Source organism: Monodelphis domestica, chromosome 5 (assembly GCF_027887165.1).
Source record: "Monodelphis domestica isolate mMonDom1 chromosome 5, mMonDom1.pri, whole genome shotgun sequence".
Lineage (NCBI taxonomy): Eukaryota > Metazoa > Chordata > Mammalia > Didelphimorphia > Didelphidae > Monodelphis > Monodelphis domestica.
Window position 1 is genome coordinate 91,742,066 of NC_077231.1, and position 21,200 is coordinate 91,763,265.

General features: G+C 39.4%; 2 protein-coding genes across 10 annotated transcripts in view; one reads left to right on the forward strand and one right to left on the reverse strand.

Moving 5' to 3' along the window:
* Window positions 1–12,673, forward strand: part of TDG (thymine DNA glycosylase) — a 28,559-nt gene extending 15,886 nt beyond the window's left edge. For 7 of the 8 annotated variants that reach the window (XM_007503348.2, XM_007503347.2, XM_007503346.2 and 4 more), the window contains 6 exons: window positions 1,419–1,554; window positions 1,972–2,054; window positions 2,152–2,246; window positions 8,790–8,961; window positions 9,646–9,771; window positions 10,514–12,673. In XM_007503348.2, coding sequence (XP_007503410.1) covers window positions 1,419–1,554; window positions 1,972–2,054; window positions 2,152–2,246; window positions 8,790–8,961; window positions 9,646–9,771; window positions 10,514–10,656 — 755 coding nt within the window. In that variant the 3' untranslated portion in view covers window positions 10,657–12,673. The remainder of the gene's footprint in view (window positions 1–1,418; window positions 1,555–1,971; window positions 2,055–2,151; window positions 2,247–8,789; window positions 8,962–9,645; window positions 9,772–10,513) is intronic. The other variant, XM_007503349.2, reaches the window with a different exon arrangement.
* Window positions 12,674–12,861: 188 nt separating this feature from the next.
* GLT8D2 (glycosyltransferase 8 domain containing 2) overlaps window positions 12,862–21,200 on the reverse strand; it is a 42,837-nt gene continuing 34,498 nt past the window's right edge. For both annotated transcript variants that reach the window (XM_007503350.2, XM_056798784.1), the window contains exons 7-10: window positions 20,079–20,191; window positions 16,739–16,905; window positions 14,784–14,896; window positions 12,862–13,395 (exon numbers count right to left, since the gene is read on the reverse strand). In XM_007503350.2, the coding sequence (XP_007503412.1) occupies window positions 13,223–13,395; window positions 14,784–14,896; window positions 16,739–16,905; window positions 20,079–20,191 (566 nt within the window). In that variant the 3' untranslated portion in view covers window positions 12,862–13,222. The remainder of the gene's footprint in view (window positions 13,396–14,783; window positions 14,897–16,738; window positions 16,906–20,078; window positions 20,192–21,200) is intronic.

Consider the following 21,200-nt stretch of genomic DNA (forward strand, 5'->3'; position numbering starts at 1 on the left):
TGATCCAGTTTAGCTAAACTGGTCCTTTCCAGTGTTTCACCAAGAAATCTAATGCTACAAAGGAGTAATGTTACCTGAGTCCATATCATCCAGGTGACAAAAATATAAGGATTTGAGGTTCAGAATTTTAGGATATTGTTTTTTAAATCTCAAGTATGAAAAATTCTGATCATTAGATTCATAGAAACTTAGAAGAAAAAGGGACCATAGAGGCCGTCTTGCCTCAGGATTATAAAAATTATCCTTGTAAAAGACTTCCTTTTGTTAGAACTTCAGGATTCATTGCCAATTGAATGAATGAATGAATGAATGAATGAATGAAGCACTTCTGTGTTTCCTGTTAATAAAGCACTACCCTGAATTTTGGGGGTACAAGTAAAGAGTAGTCAGACAGCCCCTACTCTCCAGGAGCTCATGTTATAAAGGGAGAGATAACTCATAGGGAAGGTTTCAACTTAAACATGGATGGAAAGTCCCATGCAGAATATAGCAGTAAAGTAGATGGTAATTCCTATTTTTTAATGTCATTTCCCCTGATAAAATTAGAACCATTTCTGATGTAAAATCTAGGACTGGTCACCAGAGCTTTCTTTTCTGGGTCTCCTGTATCTATGGCTGTAGCCCCAGGAGAAACAGTCCCCAGGCTATATCTCTACAGGTTGCTAGATGGCTGAGGGTCCTGGGCTATCTCCATTGTAGTCTAAAGGGAGAGGGTGGTCAAGGCTTTAGTGATGATTTGGCTTTCCTATCTCTTCAAAGTGCCTTGTGGGTTTAGGATTGCCAGTCCTTGGGGTGGCAGTTGGTTGGTAGTTGATGGAGATGGCCAATCCCTCCTTATTGAATGATAGCTACAAGGGTAGGGCTGGAAGCAGGATTATCATATGTGTAGTGCTGCTATTCTCAGAACTGGGTCAGGAAATGGTACTTTTGTCCATGAGGAAAGTGGGCCCTTTTCCACAATGATTTCTCCCTTCAATGATAGCATCAGGGCTCATGGGTCTAGTGGGTTGGTGAGGTTACTGCCATTCTCAAGGATCTCAGACTCAGCTTCCTGGGCTGTCACCATCAGGGGAATTGCGTAAGGGGCTGGGATATTGCCATTCCCACAAATGGTTCCTACCACCATCAAAGGGAGATATGGTGGACTGAGGTCATGGTGGTGGTGATAACTTGACTTGTCCTGAACAAGCTGCTGCTTCTTCTCTGAAAGGGAACCTGGCTGCTTCAGGCTGACTTACCTGCCCTCTGTTAGTGAAAAAAGGATAATCTTTTGCTCTTATTGTACTGTGATGATATGCCCATAGCGTTCTGCTTATTAGTGAGAAGGGGTTCGTCATTAGTTTTTTGGTTTTATATGGTACAGAATAGAAAATCTCTTAAAAGAAAACTTTGGTTTTTTTTTCTTACTTTTGTTATAGGGAAATGCCTCTTTATGTCTGGGCTGAGTGAGGTCCAGTTAAATCATATGGATGACCATACTTTGCCAGGAAAGTATGGCATTGGCTTTACAAATATGGTTGAAAGGACCACCCCAGGCAGCAAGGATCTCTCAAGGTAGGGCAGGAACAATGATTTTTAATGCTACGAAATAGAAACCTTGTGGACTGCAATTATCTGCTCCTCCTCTATTTTCCATCGTGTTACAGAATTATTTTTTTTTAAACCCTTACCTTCCATTTTGGAATCAATACTCTGTATTGGTTCCAAGGCAGAAGAGTGGTAAGAGCTAGGCAATGGGGGTCAAGTGACTTGCCCAGGGTCACACAGCTGGGAAGTGTCTGAGGCCAGATTTGAGCCTAAGACCTCCCATCTCTAGGCCTAACTCTCAATCCACTGAGCCACCCAGCTGCCCCCTTGTTACAGAATTATGGTGCTGGGATTATTTTTATTTTAATTCTAAAGATTTGCCAAGATAGCTTATTACTGCATTATATAGAGCCGTCTCTTGACTGCTCTGTTATTCCATTTTAGTAAAGAATTTCGCGAAGGAGGACGTATTTTGGTGCAGAAATTACAGAAGTACCAACCTCGAATAGCAGTTTTCAATGGAAAATGTAAGATTTTTCTATGCTCTCCAGCTGATTTTCTGATGATGTTGATGTTATTTCCCATGATTCTCCATGTTTGTTATTATGGTTTGTTTTATTTCAGGTATTTATGAAATTTTTAGTAAAGAAGTTTTTGGAGTAAAAGTTAAGAAGTTGGAATTTGGACTTCAGCCCCATAAGGTCCCAGATACTGAAACTGTAAGTTCCTCAAACTGCATTTGTTAGCAAATTAGTTATGGATGGAAAAGAAAAGATTTTTAATCAGATTAGCCTTTTCTCTTCTTCAGTCGACAGTAATTAATGAAAAGGAAAATAACATGCTGATCTAAATAAAGTCTATACTTCCAAGATTTGATCTCTCTGAAAGGAAAAAATAGATGGATAGACTACAGTAACACCAAATACAAACTAAATTCATTGTTTATAGAAACCAATTTTAGGGGAGAAACAATTTGGCCCACAGTTAGGCCAGTATGGTTAAATGAATTAGTTTATATTGCTGAATAGTACTTTTTTGATTTAAGATGTAAACTATATGTATGAATGGATAGTTAAACAAATGAATTAAGTCCTGTAAATGCTATAGCTCCCCAAAAGTTAAAATATACTTGTAAAATTCAAGCATATTGGGGTATCTAGGTAACATAGTGGATAAGAGCACCAGGTGTGTAGTCAGGAGGACCTGGGTTCAAATCTGGCCTCAGACACTTTCTAGCTGTGTGACCCTGGCAAATCACTTAATCCCAGTTACCCAGCCGTTACCACTCTTCTGCCTTGGTCGGAAGGCAATGTTTTTTTTTTGTTTTTAATTTAAGTATGTGATCTTTTATTGACATGGTAGTAAAAAAGGACAACATTATTGCAATGCCATATTTAAGGAAAGATAGAAATACAAATAAAATAAAGTCTTTTTTCAGTGTAGTGTAGAAGTGAAGAACACCTCAGATCAAACATAATTATATACCTGATCTTAATCAATAGATTTCTTTAGTAATGGATTCCTTTTTATAGGTGTCAAGTTATTTGTAGGGCTCCTAGTAACCTTTTACTGGACAGACAGACAGACACACACATACACCTTTTGTGACAAGGTGACCTTTTGTGACCTTATAGGATGTAAGCTTCTTGAGAGTAGGAGCTGTTTGACTTGTATCTATAACCCTACCATCTAGCCTGACACTTAGTAGGAGTTTAATAAATACGTGATTGGCTTCCAGCAGTCAAGATGGCAGAGTAAAGAACATTCCAAGCTCAACAAATTCATCTCCAAGCAACCACGAAAAAAAAAATGAATCCCACCTTAAAACACATTGTGGAGTGACAGAACCAACAGAAGATAGTGAAGAAGGGTTTCAGTCAAAAACAAACCTAAAGTGACAGCAGAAAGGACCTGTCTCAGTAGTTTAAATGGATAGAACAGTGGAATCAGCAGCATGAGGAGCTGCTCGGATAATCCTTAGAAAAAGGAATAACTCAAAGGAGCAGAACCAGGAAAACATTATACACAGAGACTGATACATTGTGGTACAATCGAAGGTGATGGACTTCTCCATTAGTATCAATGCAATTTCCCTGAACAATCTGCAGGGATCTAAAAAAAATACTACCCACAAGCAGAGGATAAACTGTGGGAGTAAAAACACCGATGAAAAGCAACTGCTTGACTACAGGGTTGGAGGAGATAAGACTGAGGAGAGACTCTAAATGAACACTATAATGCAAATTCCAACAACAGGGAAATGGGTTTGAGTCAAGAACACATGTGATAACCAGTGGAATCATGCGTCGGCTATGGGAGAGGGAAAGGCGGGGGGGGGGGGGGAGGGTGAAGAAAATGATCTTTGTTTCCAGTGAATAATGTATGAAAACGACCAAATAAAATAATATTTAAAAAAAAAAGAAAAAGGAATAACTCCAGCAGTTATAGCACCAGAGGGAGCTGATAGCTGAGGAGTGGAATTCAATAAATCCACTGTATATGGCACTTAGAGAACTCAAGGACAATACTTCCACAGCAATGGAATCCAGTCTCAACACATAGGCAAAATCACAAAAAAAAAAGCCTCCCAAAATGAGTAAGAGACAAAGAAAGGCCAGACTTAAAACTATTTCAGTAAAAGGGAATACCTTTTTTGCAAGCTTTCTTACCTTTTATGGCCTTTTTGCAAGTTCAGAAGAGTACTTCGATGCCAAAATGGAAATTTGTGAACCTTCATAGACAAATGTAAAGGAAAGTCAGGCTTAAGATGAACTCCTGTAAAAGCTCTAAAAGAGGATCCAAAAGCAAATCATAAAAGACTTGGGGAAAAAAAATTAGAAAAGAAAATGTTGCTGGTCTCAGACACTTCCTAGCTGTGTGACCCTGGGTAAGTCACTTAACCTCCATTGCCTAGCCCTTACTGCTCTTCTGCCTTGGAGCCAATACAGTATTGACTCTAAGACTAAAGGTAAAGGCTTTTTAGGAAGGAAGGAAGGAAGGAAGGAAGGAAGGAAGGGAAAAGAAAATGTTGGGAAAAGTCAATATCTTAGAGCAAAAACTCACTGAAAACTCATTGAAGGAAGAAAAAGGAAATATGAAATCTCAAACAGGGAAATAACTAAAAAAGAAGTACAAATCTCAAAGAAGAAAATGGTTCCCTATAAATTATAATTTGTCAAATGGAAGCTAATGACTCCCATAAGAAAGCAGAGAAAAACAAAACGTTCAAAAGAATGAAAAAAAATTGAATAGCTTACTGGAAAATAAATCTAGGAGAGATACCCTAAGAATCATTGGACTGTCTGAAAGTTATGACCAGGAAAAAAAAAGACTAGACTCCACATTGCAAGAAACTTTCAGGGAGAATTGCTCTGATGTTTTTGAACAAGGGTGTGGGGGATAGAAATGGAAAGAATCCACTGATTGTTGCCTAAAAGAGATCCAAAATTTCACCATCTCAGGACTGTTATAGCCAAATTCTGGAACTCTCTGAGCAAAGGGGGCGGGGGGGGGGGCACACAATTCAAATATTGTGGAGCCACAGTTAGGATTACACAAAACCTAGCAGCTTCTACATTAAAGGACAGAAAGTTGTGGAATAGGATATTCTGCAAAGCAAAGAATCTAAGATTACAAACAAGAATTACCTACCCAGTGAAACTGAACATAATACTCCAGGAGAAGAAGTACATATTTAATGAAATAAAGAATTTCCAGGCATTCTTAATGAAATTACCAGAGCTGAAAAGAAAATTCCATGAGTAAATTTGACACTCAAGAGAAGCATAAAAAGGTAAGAAGAAAAGAAAAAGTACTTTAATGAGGTTGAATTGATTATATTCCTATACACAGGAAAGTTTTAACTAGAATACTTATGTTATCTGTGATACAAGAGATACTTACTTTAAAATAGTTATGGTAATCAAGAGAAACAGTGCAAGGGTTAAACTGATTCCATTATTACATCAGATGATAACTAAAATACTTAAGATCTATAATAAGAGATAATCAATGTAATCAAAGGAAATAGTGGGTTAAACTGAATTACTACAAAAGGTGATGACTAAGGTAATTAAGATATCTTTGATACTTAAAGTACCTACTGTACTTAAAGTATTTAGGATACTTGAGGTATAAAACAGTGATGGCAAACCAAAGATGGAACTCTGGGCACCCTCTCTCCCCACCCACAGTGTTTATTACTAGAAAGACTGAGAGACTCAAGTGGAGCTGCTCCCCTCCCCCTCTCTGCTATGCCTAATGACATTTTTTCACATCCCCACCCTTTCACTGAGCAGCCCAGTGGGAGCATACAGTGGGTAAGGTGACCAGCTCACAGGTGGTAGAGCTAGAGGACTCACCTCCATCTCTACACTTGCTGAGGACATACCTCACTTCACCTGCCCCTCTACCCAGCAGACCAGTGGGAGTGTTTTCTCCCTCTCCTGTGTTGGGTAAGGGGCGGGGGAGCATGACATTTGGTCTGGTGGGTGCAGTGGGGCAGTAAATAGGAGCAGAGAGTAAGTGGGATATGACAGGTTTCTATAGAAACCCATCTTAACTGTATAGGGAAGTAAAAAAAGGGGTGGGGAGGGGTCAGGGTAGGGTGGACTCCAGGAAGTGATAATCAGAAATAAAAATATTTGTGAACAGAGAAAAGCTGAGAGGAGAGAAAGAAGAATATATAGGAGAAATAAGATGGAGGGAAATGCATGGTAATTATAACTGTGAATGTGAACAGGATGAACTCTCATATAAAATAGAAGAGGATAGCAGAGTAGATTAAAAGCCAGAATCCCACAGTGTTTCACAAGAAACATGTTTAAAGCAGGGAGCGATACACCAAATAAAGGTAAAGGGCTGAAACAGAATCAACTACCCGTTAGCCAAGGTTTAAAAAATAGGGGTAGCAATTATAATCTCAGGTATAGGAAAAGGGAAAATTAATTTAATTTAAAAAGGTAAGGAAGAAAATTATATCTTGTACTATAGACAGTGAAGTAATATTCATATTAAACATATGTACCAAATGGCATAGCATCCAAATTCCTAAAGGAGTTATATGAATTACAAGAGGAAATAGACAAGGACATTAATCTTAATTACCCTCTCAGAATTAGATAAATCAAGCCAAAAAATAAACAAGAAAGAAATTAAAGAGGTGAATAGACTTTTAGGAAAGTTAGATTTTGGGGATACAATCAGAATACTTAGGGAGAATTTTATATCTTTAAGTGCTTACATCAATAAAAGAACAGATCAACGAATTAGACATTCATCTTAAGAAAACTAGAAGAAGAAAAAAATACCCAATTAAATGCCAAATTGGAAATCCTAAAAATAAAAGAAATTAATGAAATCAAAAGTAAGAAGACCATTGACCTAATAAATAAGACAAAGAAGCTGGTTTTGTGGAGGAAAAAAATCAGTAAAATAGGTAAACCATTGGTGTTAATTTGATCAAAGAAAAGAAAGAAGAAATCCCAATTATTCATATCAAAAATGAAAGATACAAATTCAGAGCCAGTAATGAGAACGTTAAAGCAATTATTAAAAGTTGTTTTGCCCAAATATATGCCAATAAATCTGAATGAAATAGATGGATATTTAAAAATATATAAATTGCTCAGGTTAACAAAAGAAGAAATAGAATACTTAAAACAATTCCATTTCAGAAAAAGAAATTGAATAAGCCATCAATGAATTCCATAAGGAAAAATGCCTAGGGTCAGATGAATTCACAAATGAATTCTACCAAACATTTCAAGAACAATTAATTCCAGTACTTATTTAAATTGTTTTGAAAAACAGCTAAGAAAATCTCCCAATTTATTTTTATGACACAAGTGTGGTCCTGTTACCTAAAGCAGAAAGAGAAAAAACCAGAAGTAAATTGGGATTCTAGTATACTGTTATTGGAGCTGTCAATAAACTATTCTGGAGAGCAATCTGGAACCATGCCCAAAGGGCTATCAAACTGTGCCTACCCTTTGATCCAACAATACCACTACTGGATCTGTATCCCAAAGAGATCAAAGATAGGAAGAAAGGACTTCTTGTACAAAAATATTGATAGTAGCTCTTTTTGTGGTGGTAAAGAACCAGATACTGAAGATGTCCATCAATTGGGGAATGGCTGTATAAATTATATACAGGAGAACATTGTACACAGAGACTGATACATTATGGCACAATCAAATGTAATGGACTTCTCTACTAGAAGCAATGCAATGACCCAGGACAATCCAGAGGAACTTATGATAAAGAATGTTATTGACATCCAGAGAAAGAACTGTGGGAGCAGAAACACAGAAGAAAAACATGATTGATCATGTAGTTTTGGTTTTAAAAAAATCACTCTTCTGAAAATATGAATAACATGGAAATAGGTTTTGAAGAGTGATACATGTATAACCCAGAGGGAAGAGGGATGGGAAAAAAAAAACATGGATCATGAAACTATGGAAAATATTCTAAATAAATTATAATTAAAAAAAATTTTTTTTTGAGGTCTACGGATATGACTTTTGGGGGAAGATGAAGACAAAAAAATGTTTTTACACTTAAAAAAAAGCCACATTATGGCATATGGTCGTAATAGAGTAGTATTGTGCTATAAGAAATGACAAACAAGAAGATCAAAAAAACCCTGGAAAGACTCGTGTGAAGAGAGCAGAACCAGGAGAATGCTGAACATGGTAGCAGCAATAAAACTCAATGATCGATTCTGAATGACAGTCTGTCATATCTTCAATGCAAGAAGGATTTAAGGCAACTCCAAGGGACTCATGATGAAAAAGGCTATCCACCACTATAGAAGGAAGAGATGAGGTCTGAATGCAGTTTGAAACATGCCTTTCTTCATTTTATTTCCTCTGTGGATTTTTCTCTAGTGTAAACAATGTGTTTTGTCTCACAACATGATGAACAGGGAAATATGTATTGCATAATAATACATGTACAGTCTGCCATCTTGGGGAGAGAAAGGGGGTTGAAGGGAGGAGGAGGGAGGTAGAAAAATGAAAGAAAAAATGTTTTAAAAATGAATGATTGATTAATCTGATTTTGCTTCCCTATAGAACCCTTTTCTCCTACCAGCTAGCTGACTGAGCAAGTCCATTGACCACTCTGGGCCTCATGGGTTGGAGTCTTGTCCCTGGGGTGGGGGTGAGTGGGTGAGTTGGGTATGTGAAATGGGGGCAAAAGGACAAGGAAGTTGTTGTTCTGGCCTGGCTCATCATTCTCAATGTCTCCACTTTTAGCTCTGCTATGTCATGCCGTCATCTAGTGCCAGGTGTGCTCAATTCCCACGGGCCCAAGATAAAGTGCATTATTATATCAAGCTGAGAGATTTGAGAGATCAGCTGAAAGGTGTTGTACCAAATGCAGATGTGCAGGAGGTGCAGTATACATTTAATCTGCAACTTGCCCAAGGTACGTACACAAAGGCAGAGGCAATATGGTCTCCATTAAGCCAACAGTCTCCTAAGATGCATTTAATTCACATGATTTCTTTTAGAGAAAACATTTTTGCCTCTTACTCTTCCCCTCACCCCCAGGTTTTTCTAGTAATTCCTTTCAACATCTCCCCCAGGCTTTTAGATCCCCCTAAATGAGAGGACTATAACTATCTCAGCCTTTTGGGAGTCACTGACATCTCATGAAGCCTAAGGATGCCTTCTCAGAATAACATTTGGTTGTTTTTCTAATACACAAAGATGGAATGCTTAGGATTACAAACTAAACCAATTAGTAAAAATTGCTAAGTCATATGTTTGTTAAAGTATATTTATAGATTCCAGGTTAAGAACCTCTATCCTAGAGCGGTGGTGGTTGGGGTTTGTTTTTGTCTTTACAATGTTGCAGGGAGGAGTTGGGTTGGGACCAAGAAACATAACATGCTTTTAGAATTACAAATGAGGTGGCCAGATGTCTTTGAAGTTCTTTCTGCACCCAAATTACCTTTATAGAAAAAGATGTTTGGGGTGAGCACAGATGTTTTTTGGGTTTCTGCAAAAGTGAATTACTGAGTAACACTTTCAACTTCTAACTTCTTTTGAGTAACTGTTTTCAAACTAATAGTTCAAAGGAGTTTTAATGTTTTTTTTCTTCATACAGAGGATGCAAGGAAGATGGCTGTTAAAGAAGAAAAATATGATCCTGGTTATGAGGCAGCCTATGGAGGTGCTTACTGTGAAAAAGCATGTGATGTTGAGCCGTGTGCCTTCTCTTTAGATGGGACAGGTGAGTGATCCCTCCCTTTATATGTCTGTTCTGCTGTTTTCCCAGACCATAACAACACCGTAATTTTGACCATGTTGAGGAAGCAGTGAAAGATGAACTTGGAGTCAGGAAGCCTTGGCTTCACCTCCCACCCCTGACACTAGCTCTGTGACCCTGGGAGTGTCACCAGCCCTCTGTGGTCTCAGGCAGGCTCCTTAGGACTTGCCTGGTGTTTGATGGATCATAATCTGTTGTGATGAAAGGAAGCCTCTTGCCTTCTCTTGAAAAATAGCAGTTACTGTAAGTAATTAGGTTAATGATGGCAGAGATAGAATTACCAATTCAATGTGTAATTAAAGAAAAAAGTTTCTTGTCAATTATTGTAACTCAAAATAATAACCAATATTATATTTTTTAACCCTTAACTTTAGAATATATACTAAATATCCCTTCCAAAGCTGAAGAACAGTAAGGGCTGGCCAGTGGGAGTCCTCCTGATTCCATGCCTCATGCTGTATTCCCTGAGCCACCTAACTGCCCTTCCCACATATCATGTGAATGATTCTACCACCCTGAACAACTTTAAAAATGGTTCTGTTTTCAAATAGTTAAGAATGAAATTCTAGTTTATGACATCATCTTTGGCAAATCTGCTTCTCAGAAACCTTGACCATCATTTCCCATTCTCCTTTAAAGATCTTCAGTTTATCATCTCAGGCTTATAGACAGAATAAACTAAGAAATGATTTTTTTTCTTACCTAGGAACAAATAATGCAATCTTAAGCGGAGAACCAACTTTTGGGGACATTGCAAGCGACCAGTGGATGACGCAGTCATTCACAGACCAGATTCTGCCTTCATTCAATCCCTTTGGGACACCAGAGCAAGAGGGCGGCTGTGTGTGAGAACAGCCTTTGGAAGCTCATCCTAAATGCTGCAGTTTTAATGCAGCTGTCCAAAAGAAGAGTGCCTCAGTTCACCAGCTGAAGCATTTTAAGTGGATTTTACTCCTTTTATTTTCTGATAACCCCAAACTGTTGTGTGGTAGAATTAGCTTGATGAGCTAGCTAGCTAGATAGTGTGAAGCAAATGTAGATCCTTTTGTATGTGAGTTTTTATATTTAACTTATGCCATCATTACAGTTTTTGACAAACTGTAGTCTCATTTTGGAAGAAATGATTTCTTTTGGGAGTTGCTTGTAGTTTGTATTTTTTTTTTAAACAGCCTGTATATTTATACTTCTTAAACCTGCATCTAGGAAGAAATTCCAGGGTCCCTATGCCTGAAAAGCACATTCTGTGCATGATTGTCACGGGTACAGACACACAGATGTGTGTCACAATTCACGTGTGCACATGACACGCCTCACCTGCTGTCCATGAAATATGTACTTTGGGACTTGGGGATTTTCCAGTTGTGCTGATATAGGACCCTAAATCATTTTTTCCCCAAAGTGGCCCCTTCCCCATGTGGCCAACAGTTTGCATTTATTGGTAAGGAAGTTGCCTGGGCTCAATCCATGTGTGGCTCAGGATCAGAGCCTTTCCTCTGCAGCAGGCCAGGAGCTGGCATAAAGCAGCCGGCTCTGGGGAATGCAGACAGGCCATTGAAAATCACATTTTCAGTGGTTCATTTGTCACTTGGCAGATTGTTACTTGTGAGGAAGAACAGAGGTATGTGGTTTGGAGGCAGTGACCTTTATGTCTGGGTGCCTGCCTCTGCTCTCCATGTGGTAGGGGAAGAAAGAAAGACGGGAGCAAAACGAATGACTTTTAGTCAGAGCAAGGCATTGCTCATAATGTTTTCATGATCAAATAGGTGCTTTTCATACTTGAAACATGCATAAAATGTGGTGTCTATAGCATAATATCATTTTCCTTGCTGGTCTTATCTAATAAGCCAGTACTTTTCATTCCCTCTCTCCACCATAACTCATCTCTTTGGCAAGAATGTCCATAGGTTAGGGTGGGTGCCATGAAAAAGGTATTTGGATTCTTTTGATTTTCTAGCATACAGTCTCCATGGTGCTACAGATGACCCCATAATTCCTTTGTTTTGTGTGTGTTACACCCATTCATTGATGCCACTTTTATTCAATTCTGACCTGGTCAGAATGCTCCAATCATGGAAGGTCAGAGCTGGAAGAGGCCCTGGAGAGGCCTGCTAGTTCAGCTCCTTAATTTTGTTAGTGAGGAAACTGAGGCCCAGTGAGGGTGATAAGTGTTTTGTGAACTAGGGCAAGAACCCAAATGTCCTAATCCCCAATCCAGTGCTCTTAAACGTCATGCTTTTATATTCAGATAGTATGTGGCTTTTTAAATATGAAATATTTATGATGGTTTATAGTTCTTGTTTTCAGGGGGTCGTGTGGCTTACCCCACTCTTTGTAATAGCTGTTTAAAAATTGATCTTGTGAATCGGATCTTGCCCTTTTTTTTTGCTGTGGGCTGTGCTGGAAGCTTTCTCTTTTTGCTGAAGTCTCAGTCAAGCTGTGTGAAAATCTTTGTTCTTTGTTCTCTAAAATGATGTACTGTATTACCGTTTACATGGACGTTCAAGGTGCTCCCAAGTGCCTTGCATCAGGGATTAGTAGGAATTCAATTCTATTTTCACAAGAACTATGTAAATTAGCATGTGATTAGGTACCACTAGAGTATGTATGTCACTATTGTAGCTTTACAATAGTTTTGGTTTTAGTCTTTGGATTTTGTCACACACCGGCTATGGAAGTGAATATTAGAAATATCTAACCATGTGATATGGCGTTTTCATGAAACCCAAGAAATCAGTCGTGGCTATTCAATTATCTTCTCTATGATGGTCTGGAGCTTTTTCATTAAATGATGGATGGAAAATATTTTAAATTCTTTCAGAAGTCTGCCAATTTTGACAAATTTGACAATAAAATTATAGGAATTCTGTCTCTGTTGTCGTCCTTTTGTGGGAGATTCAACATTTTATTCAGGCTTTTGTATATTCAGTTTTTTGGGGGGAAAAAACCTCCACTTAATTGAAAATGTTTGACATAGTTCAATACCAGAGAAATTAGAAAATCAAAAACCATTAAATATTTTAAACTTAATAGTTCAATAGACTGGTGACTCATAAGTTAGATAGAAAAATGCCTCATCTTTATTGTGAAATCTTAAAATGTGGTTAAAAATCTCTTGTTTTCTGATTTTATTAATCCTTGAAGATGCTTATTTTTCTTTGAAGGTCAAGCTAAGCAATTGAATGTTAATGTACCAATTTCTTTCCCACCATATATTTACAGTTTTGATTTTCCCTAAGGAGGTACTTTGGGGGAGAAAAAAAAATCCATTTCTACATTCCATAGTACAAGTCTCAGAAGCCTTCTTTGTTAAATGAAGGTGAATCCTATGATTCAAATGTGTTGAAAAAGTGCTCATAAAATAATCCACTTGTTGCAAGTTGATGCAGCAAGAGCGAACATGCTGTAGGTCCGTGTATCAACTACCTCCACGATTGAGTTTGAATTTTCCAGAAGGGTCAGGAATGAACCAGCTTTCCCAGAGGTCAGGGTGAACACTAGGGAAGTCCCAAGGTTTGTGCCTTCCATTCCAGTGAAGTAATTTAGCCTCCTGAAGAAAATGCTCAGAGTATCTGGCGTCTGCACTCCAGCCTTCAGTGGGTTTGGGAAGAAAGCAAGAGAAGCATCCCATTAGAAGGCATTTTAAAAAGCAAAGCAGCTGTCAGTAAATTTGATATAGAGAGAAAATAGGACATGACAGGACCATGTTGAACCATTAATTCAGTAGTGTGAGAAACCAAAGGAAACTCGGAGGCTTGTTTATGCCATTGGTTTGCCTGTGACCTGCCATGAGGGGTGGAGAATGAGCCAAGAACCCCAAATCTAGAGCCAGGAAAACCCCCAAGAGAACACCTATTCCAGCCCCCTCATTTATCAGGGGAGGAAACTTTGGCCCATGGAGGTTTAATTACGTAACATCTCCAGGGTCACATAGGGAGTAACTATCAGAATGAGAACAGCCCTGGGAGGGAGATGGCTGCTACCTACTAGTCCCATTTTACAGATGAGGAATCTGAGGCAAACAGGTAGTGTGACTTACCTGGGGTGACTGTCAGAATTCAAACTCGGATCTTCCCTGATTCCTGTGCTACCTAGATGCCTAATTCTATATTAGAAGCTGATCTGTAATCTACAGAGTCTGTGCACTTCTACACACACACAGATGTATATGTGCTACACTATACACATACTCAAAACATGGGCAGCTGGGTGGTACAATGAATAGAGCACTTGGCTTGGAGTCAGGAAGACACTTAACCTCTATCAGCCTCAGTTTTCTCATTTGTAAAATGGGGATAAGAGCACCTACCTTTTAGGGTTGTGAGCATGAGATAACATTTGTAAAGCACTTAGCACAGTACCTAGCATAGAGTAGGCTCTTAAATGTTTCCTTCCTCTCCCTTCTTCCCCTCCCTTTCTCCTTCCTCATCCCTCCCTTTCTTCCTTTTTCCTTCCCAGCTTTCTTCTGGCCTCTCTCCCTCCTTCCTTTTCCTCTATCCATCTCTGCCTCTAATGGTTTTGTGTTTTTTTAATTAGATACAACCTTTATTGCAGCTTAAATCATACCCCATATGATTTTTTTTAAACCCTTACCTTCTGTCTTAAAATCAATGCTACATATTGGCTCCAAGGCAGAAGAATAGTAACGGTTAGGCAATGGGGGTGAAGTGACTTGAACTCCCAAATCCTCCCCTCTCTAGGCCTGCCCATTGATTTTTTATAACACATTTTTATACTATGGAGCCATTATAACTGAGCTGTAGGATCTCACTTTCTCCCAATTCCCAGAAAATTTTGCACTCATAATTTGTAATCAAAGTTACAGGATTTTGTTCTGTCAAAAATGCCTTTAACTCCTGCAACGTGGTGTCTAGGACTTCCAGAAGCAAACTAATGCCACTCAAGCTTGTGTTTTGGGCAGTCCATTTCAGGACGCATCGAGAGCTTGCTTCTTCCCCTTGGCTCCACGCAAGGCTTACCCAGGTGCCTGATGTGCCACAGTGGATTGATGTGAGAATGCTTCCCGTAAAATACGATGAGCATGGGGGACGTGGCCACTCCACCACCCAGGGAGCTGCTATACAGGTTTTCCCTAGGAGAAACGGTATATATTCTGTGAAACGTGGAGGTCTTCCAGCTCCGAAGGAAAGTAACTTGTCCAAACAAAGCACACAGGAATCTGGGGTTTCGTCTCCATTGTTAAAGCTTGACTTCTTGGGGCAAGAACTACCACGCCAGAATATTTCACAGAGAATCACGATAACGTTTTCTAATGAAGATCCCTAGATTTTCAGTATTGCTCAAGTTTTTAGTTCCCTTTTCTCTGCCTAGATCACACACTCAAAAGGCTTTGTAATCTCGACGGACAGCATTGTTCTCTCTAATAGAGCCCATGTGTGCCTGTGCCCTGTAACACTTCACCTGGGCGTTGCAGTGGATAGTGCTGGGCTCAGAACTGGGAAAACTCCACTTTCTGAGTTCAAATGTGTCCTCAGACACTCACTAGCCGGGTGACCCTGGGCAAGCTCCTTAACCCTATTGGCCTCAGTTTTCCTATCTGTAAAATGAGCTGAAGAAGCACATGGCAAACTGCTCCAGTATCTTTACCAAAAAAAACCCAAAGAGGTCATGAAGAATCAGACACAATGAAAACAATACATCTGCCCCAGGAGTCCACTCAATGTACTAGAGGACTTTCTCGTTTTCTTCTCACAACATGGGCTATCAGTGCAGCAATTTTTTTACCCGCCATTCTTGTCTTTAAAAAAAAAAAGCAATAACCATGAAAAAGCAGGTTCAAGTGGGTCAGTCTTACTATAGGGTTAGGGATAGCAACTGGACCTTTGATTTCACTGGCATAGATGAGGAAACTCCTCCCACTGCAGGTTGGTACCTTTCTTGCAACCTAGAGCAGTGATGGTGACCGTTTTGGAGTTGGAGTGCCAGGCCCCACCCCAGGTGCCTTGTCCCTCCTCCACACATGCCGGGTGTCCCCTCCCCCCCCAATCCCAGACAGGAGGGAAGAAGCACTCTCATTGGGCTGCTGGGCAGAGGGGCAGGGGATGTGAAAAAATGTCATTGGATGCAGTGGAGAGGGGGAGGGGAATAGCTCTGCCTGAGTCCCTCTGCCTTTCTAGTAACCAACTCTGGGGGAGGGAGAGGAGCTGTGTGCCCAAAAAGCACTCTGTGTGCCATCAGTTCACCATCACTGTTCTAGAGTCTTGAAGAGTTGCCTAGAACACTGAGACATTGCCCTGGACATGGTGACTCAAATCCATCCCTTCCTGATCCTGTGATGAGATCTGTAGTCAATATTCTAAATAATCTTAAAACACAAATTCTTTTCTTTCTCTAAAGGACAATAGATCTCGAGTTTGAAAGGGCCTTCAAAGCCAACTAGTTCAAACCCCTCATTTAACAGATGAAGCACATAAACATTAAATAACTTGCCCAACATCACATAGGTTGCTTATTAGCTTAATTTCAGCATTCCTCTGATTTAGAGGATTTGTATACTTGTTGCTTTGTTGTCTTGTCTGACTTTGTGACCCCCTTTGTGGTTTTCTTGGCAGAGATACTGGAGCGATTTGCCATTTCCTTTTCCACTTCATTTAACAAATGAGGAAACTGAGGCAAACAGGGTGAAGTGACTTGCTCAAGATAACACAGCTAGAGTCTCAGGCCAGATTTGAACTCAGGTCTTCCTTACTGCAAGCCTAGCACTCCATTCACTGCCCATTTTTGTATATTTACTTCACTAACTTCAGTTATATTCACTTCAGTTCAACTAAGAGAGTCAAAAAATGTTTGAGCTAGTAGAACCCTTTCTGGCCATTTAATCCAAACCTCTCTTAAACATCCTATAAAAGTTATCTAATAAACGGAAAATTAACTGAGGAGTTTTCCTCTCCATATGAAAGAGCCTCGCACATACGCCACATTTCTTTGCATCCACTTCTCTAGTTGCTTGGTGATACGCTGGTGTTTCCATTCAGTCATATTGGCAACAATCACACCAGGATTAAAAGAGCAGGTACCGGGGCTGATGCCAAGGTCTTTGATTGCCTTCTTTCGGTAGTCCAGAAATCCCATGTATGTATTCTGCAGAAGAAGATGGATTTTGGCTAATGAGCCAGGCTTAGCACATTGTTTCTGCAAAACTATCAGCCACTCGAAGTGATAATGAGGGATATGACATCTGACCCCACGTGGCGCCATAATTTATCCCCACCCATATTGTTCCACTGCTGCTATTGTGAAGTGGATAGGTTGGGTCTTCTAGCTAATAATTTGCACTCCTATGGCCTTGTTAAGTTAAAAAGAATTTTGCTCAATATGCCTGTATGAGATTTGTTCTAAGTAGCCATCCAGACTCGGGAGGAAAGTGGTCTGTACCTGGTGTTAGCGCTGGGACCTGATTCAAGACCAGCATTCCACTCCTTGTTTTATGCAACGTATTTTAAAATGTTCCAAGCAAAAATGAGGGGCTGTCCTCCGATTGGGGAATGGCTGAACAAATTGTGGTACATGTTGGTGATGGAATACTATTGTGCTCAAAGGAATAATGAACTGGAGGAATTCCATGGGAACTGGAACGACCTCCAGGAAGTGATGCAGAGCGAAAGGAGCAAAACCAGGAGAACATTGTACACAGAGCGGATACACTGTGGCACAATCGAATGTAACGGACTTCTCTACTAGCAGCAATGCAATGATCCAGAACAATTCTGAGGTTATGAGAAAGAACACTATCCACATCCAGAGGAAGAACTGTGGGAGTAGAAACACAGAAGAAAAACAACTGCTTGATCACATGCATTGAGGGGAAATGGCTGGGGATGTAGACTCTAATCGATCACCCTGGTGCAAATATCAATAATATGGAAATAGGTCTTGATCAATGACACATATAAATCCCAGTGGAATTGCTCATTGGCTATGGGAGGGGTGTGGGAGGAGGGTAGGAAAGAAACATGAATCATGTAACCAGGGGAAAATATTCTAAATTAATTAATTAAATAAAATTTCCAAAACTTAAAAATAAATAAATAAAACTTTTAAAAAATGTTCCAAGCATAATTGATTGAAAAACTTCTCAGGGGCCAGACTCTATTCTTAAAATAGATGTAACAAATCCAGTGTTTTGGGTTTTTGCTGTTGTCATTGTTGTTTACCTTTTCATTTGAAAGAGATCTTAGAGATCATCATATTGTCCAACCCTTTCATTGTATATGGGAGGAAGCTGGAGATGTGTGACTTGGAGGAGAGGAGAATTCGGGGGAACATGGCCATGTTTTCAAGTATTGAAAAGACTGTCATTTGGAGGAATGAGTACACTCATTCTACTTGGCCATGGAATGCAGAGCAAAGAATAGATGGAAGCTACAAGGAAACAGATTGCAGCTTAGTCTAATGAATAACATCCTAAAGGCTAAGAGTTGTTCCAATATGGAATGGGCTGCCTAGGAGAATAGTGAACAACCAAATGACCATGGTTCTGCTGCATACAAGACTTTTGGAAGGGCAGAATTTTGTCATAAAGGGAATGCTTTTTAAAAAAAATAAAACCCTTACTTTCCATCTTGGAATCAATACTGCATATTGATTCCAAGGCAGAAGAGTGGTTAAGGGCTAGGCAATGGGGGTTAAGTGACTTGACAAGGGTCACACAGCTGGGAAGTGTCTGAAGTCAGATTTGAACCTAGGACCTCCCATCTCTAGGCCTGGCTCTCAATCCACTGAGCTACCCAGCTGCCCCCAAGGGGCTGCTTTTTAAAGGATGTCCTTTCAACTATTTTTAATGGTTTAAAAAATTTTCTTTACAATAATAAGGTGAAGTATATAGTAGTTTTATCCCCATTTTAAAGATGAGGAAACTAAGGTTTACAAAGTTTATGATCTAGGAAGTCACATAACTAGGGAATGATTAGAAAGGAATTCTAAACGAGACCCTTTGAGTCCAAATCTGGGCCATTTTCCAATATACTAAAATGCCTCCTCTAATTGAGTAGAGATCCAATTAGATGATCTTTGAGGTCTTTGTTAACTCTGAGGTTCTGGGATTCTATGAAACAGTCCCTGGCAAGTTGAGAGTAGACTATGCCTACATAGCTAATATAGTGGCAAAGCTAGAATTAAACTCAGTCTAGTTTTTATTTTTCCATTACCTATTTGTTCCGAGTCTCTCAAATCCCATCTCAACATAGCTGTCAAGATCATTTTCCTAAAGCTCAGGTATGACTATGTTAACCCCTACTCAATAAACTTCAATAGCTCCCTATAACCCCCAGGGTCAAATATAAACTCTTCCATTTTGCTTTCTAATAATAGTATTATTATTTTTATATATATAATTTTATTATAATATATATAATATAAATTATATTTATATATATAATATACATTATATATAAAAAAACTAATAATAATAGTATTATCCCCTCCACATATTCTCTAATCCAGCAAAACATGCCTTTGTGATATTCCTCAAACACAGAGCTCCATTGCGCAGTTTTTCACTCATTGTTCCCTATGACCTGTAATGCTTTTTCTCTTTAACCCCTCTTAGACTTCTTCAAGATTAGGCTCAAATACCATCTTCTTCAGGAAGTCCTTCCTGATTTCTACCCATACTAGATTCTCTCAAAGATCACCTTGTCTCCAATTCGTTTTTTTTTTTCTTCCTTCCTTCCTTCCTTCCTTCCTTCCTTCCTTCCTTCCTTCCTTCCTTCCTTCCTTCCTTCCTTCCTTCCTTCCTTCCTTTCTTCCTTCCTTCCTTCTTTCCTTCCTTCCTTCCTTCCTTCCTTCCCACTCTGTTCCCACCTTCCCTTCCTCCCTTCCCTCCTTCCCTTCCTCTCTTTCTGTCCTTTTCTTTCTTTCTTTCTTTCTTTCTTTCTTTCTTTCTTTCTTTCTTTCTTTCTTTCTTTCTTTCTTTCTTTCTTTCTTTCTTTCTTTCTTTCTTTCTTTCTTTCTTTCTTTCTTTCTTTCTTTCTTTCTTTCTTTCTTTCTTTCTTTCTTTCTTTCTTTTCTCCTTCCTTCCTTCCTTCTTTCTTTCTTTTCTCCTGCCTTCCTTCCTTCTTTCTTTCCTTCCTCCCTCTCTCCCTCTCTCTCTTTCTTTCTTCCTCCTCCATTTTTCCTTTCTTTCTTTCTCATCATCCATCCATCCATCCATCCATCCATCCATGCATCCTCTGTTCAATCATTAAGGGAAAGGGAACAAGACCTTCAAAGAGGGTCAGGCAGGGAAAGACAACAGAATGAGAGTGACTACTCACCTGCATCCCTGCACTTCTAACCATTTCATGGGTGGAAGGTAAATCACAGTCATCTGAGAAAGCCGCTGCATGACCCAGCATCAACTTTGTGTCATACAATTCTTGGATATCCCCTGAGTTTAAAAATACCAAGCTGACATCTCAAAGAAGTAATCAAAGCCCCAAGATACTTAACCTTTTTTAAAAATAGCTAAATAAGTTCAACTCCTTCAGGAAATAAAGACCCAAGGAGGCTAATGAAGGCACAGTGAGTGTGGATAAGGGCTTGACCAAGGATGATTCATGGAATCCTGGGTCCAGAACTGAAAGGACCCTAAGAAGCCATCTAATTCAACCCTTTCATTTTACAGATAAGGCAACTGAGGGGAAGTGCCTGGTCCAATGGCACGCAGCTGGACACTGACTGAACCATTTCCCAGGCCTCTTGCTTTCTCTCCACCCCACAGTATTGCCTTACTTAAAAAAGTACCATTTATTTGTGGTTTAAATGCCACCCCTTCATTCTCTCAACTGCCAGTGTCTATTTCACCCCTAGCTCTGACCTGCAGCATTGGATTGGATCTACTTAAACAAAGTCTTATCCCTTTTCCCTCCCCTAATTCCATGTAAGCTTCTTGAGAGTAGAGGTTGTTTCCTTTTTTGTCTTTGCATACCCGGCCCCTAACCCAGGTCCTTGTACATTAAGAGGAGCTTAATAAATGCTGGATGACTGATGCTCAATTGACGGAGAGGGAGAAACCTCTTTGGCACTCTTTGCCAGTTAATTGTTTTGGTTTGTGTGAATATCTCTCTATACACAGGGAATGTGCTACAGACAAGTGGACAAATCATAACAACAATAATAATGAATTATCTGAAATGGATAGAGGGTTCAGTACTTTAAGGAGTTCAGTTCTGAATCATTTTGCAAAACAAATTTCTTTCCCATTCAACCCTCTATGTAAACCTAAATGTTCATATTCAAACTGGTTTTGTTTAAAAAATAATACACCTTGAGAGCATCGAGGTAGTTAAATGAATAGGGAGCCAGGCCTAGAGACAGGCGGTCCTGGGTTCAAAATGTGGCCTCAGACACTTCCTAGCTATATGACCCTGGGCAAGTCACTTAACCCTCATGGCCTA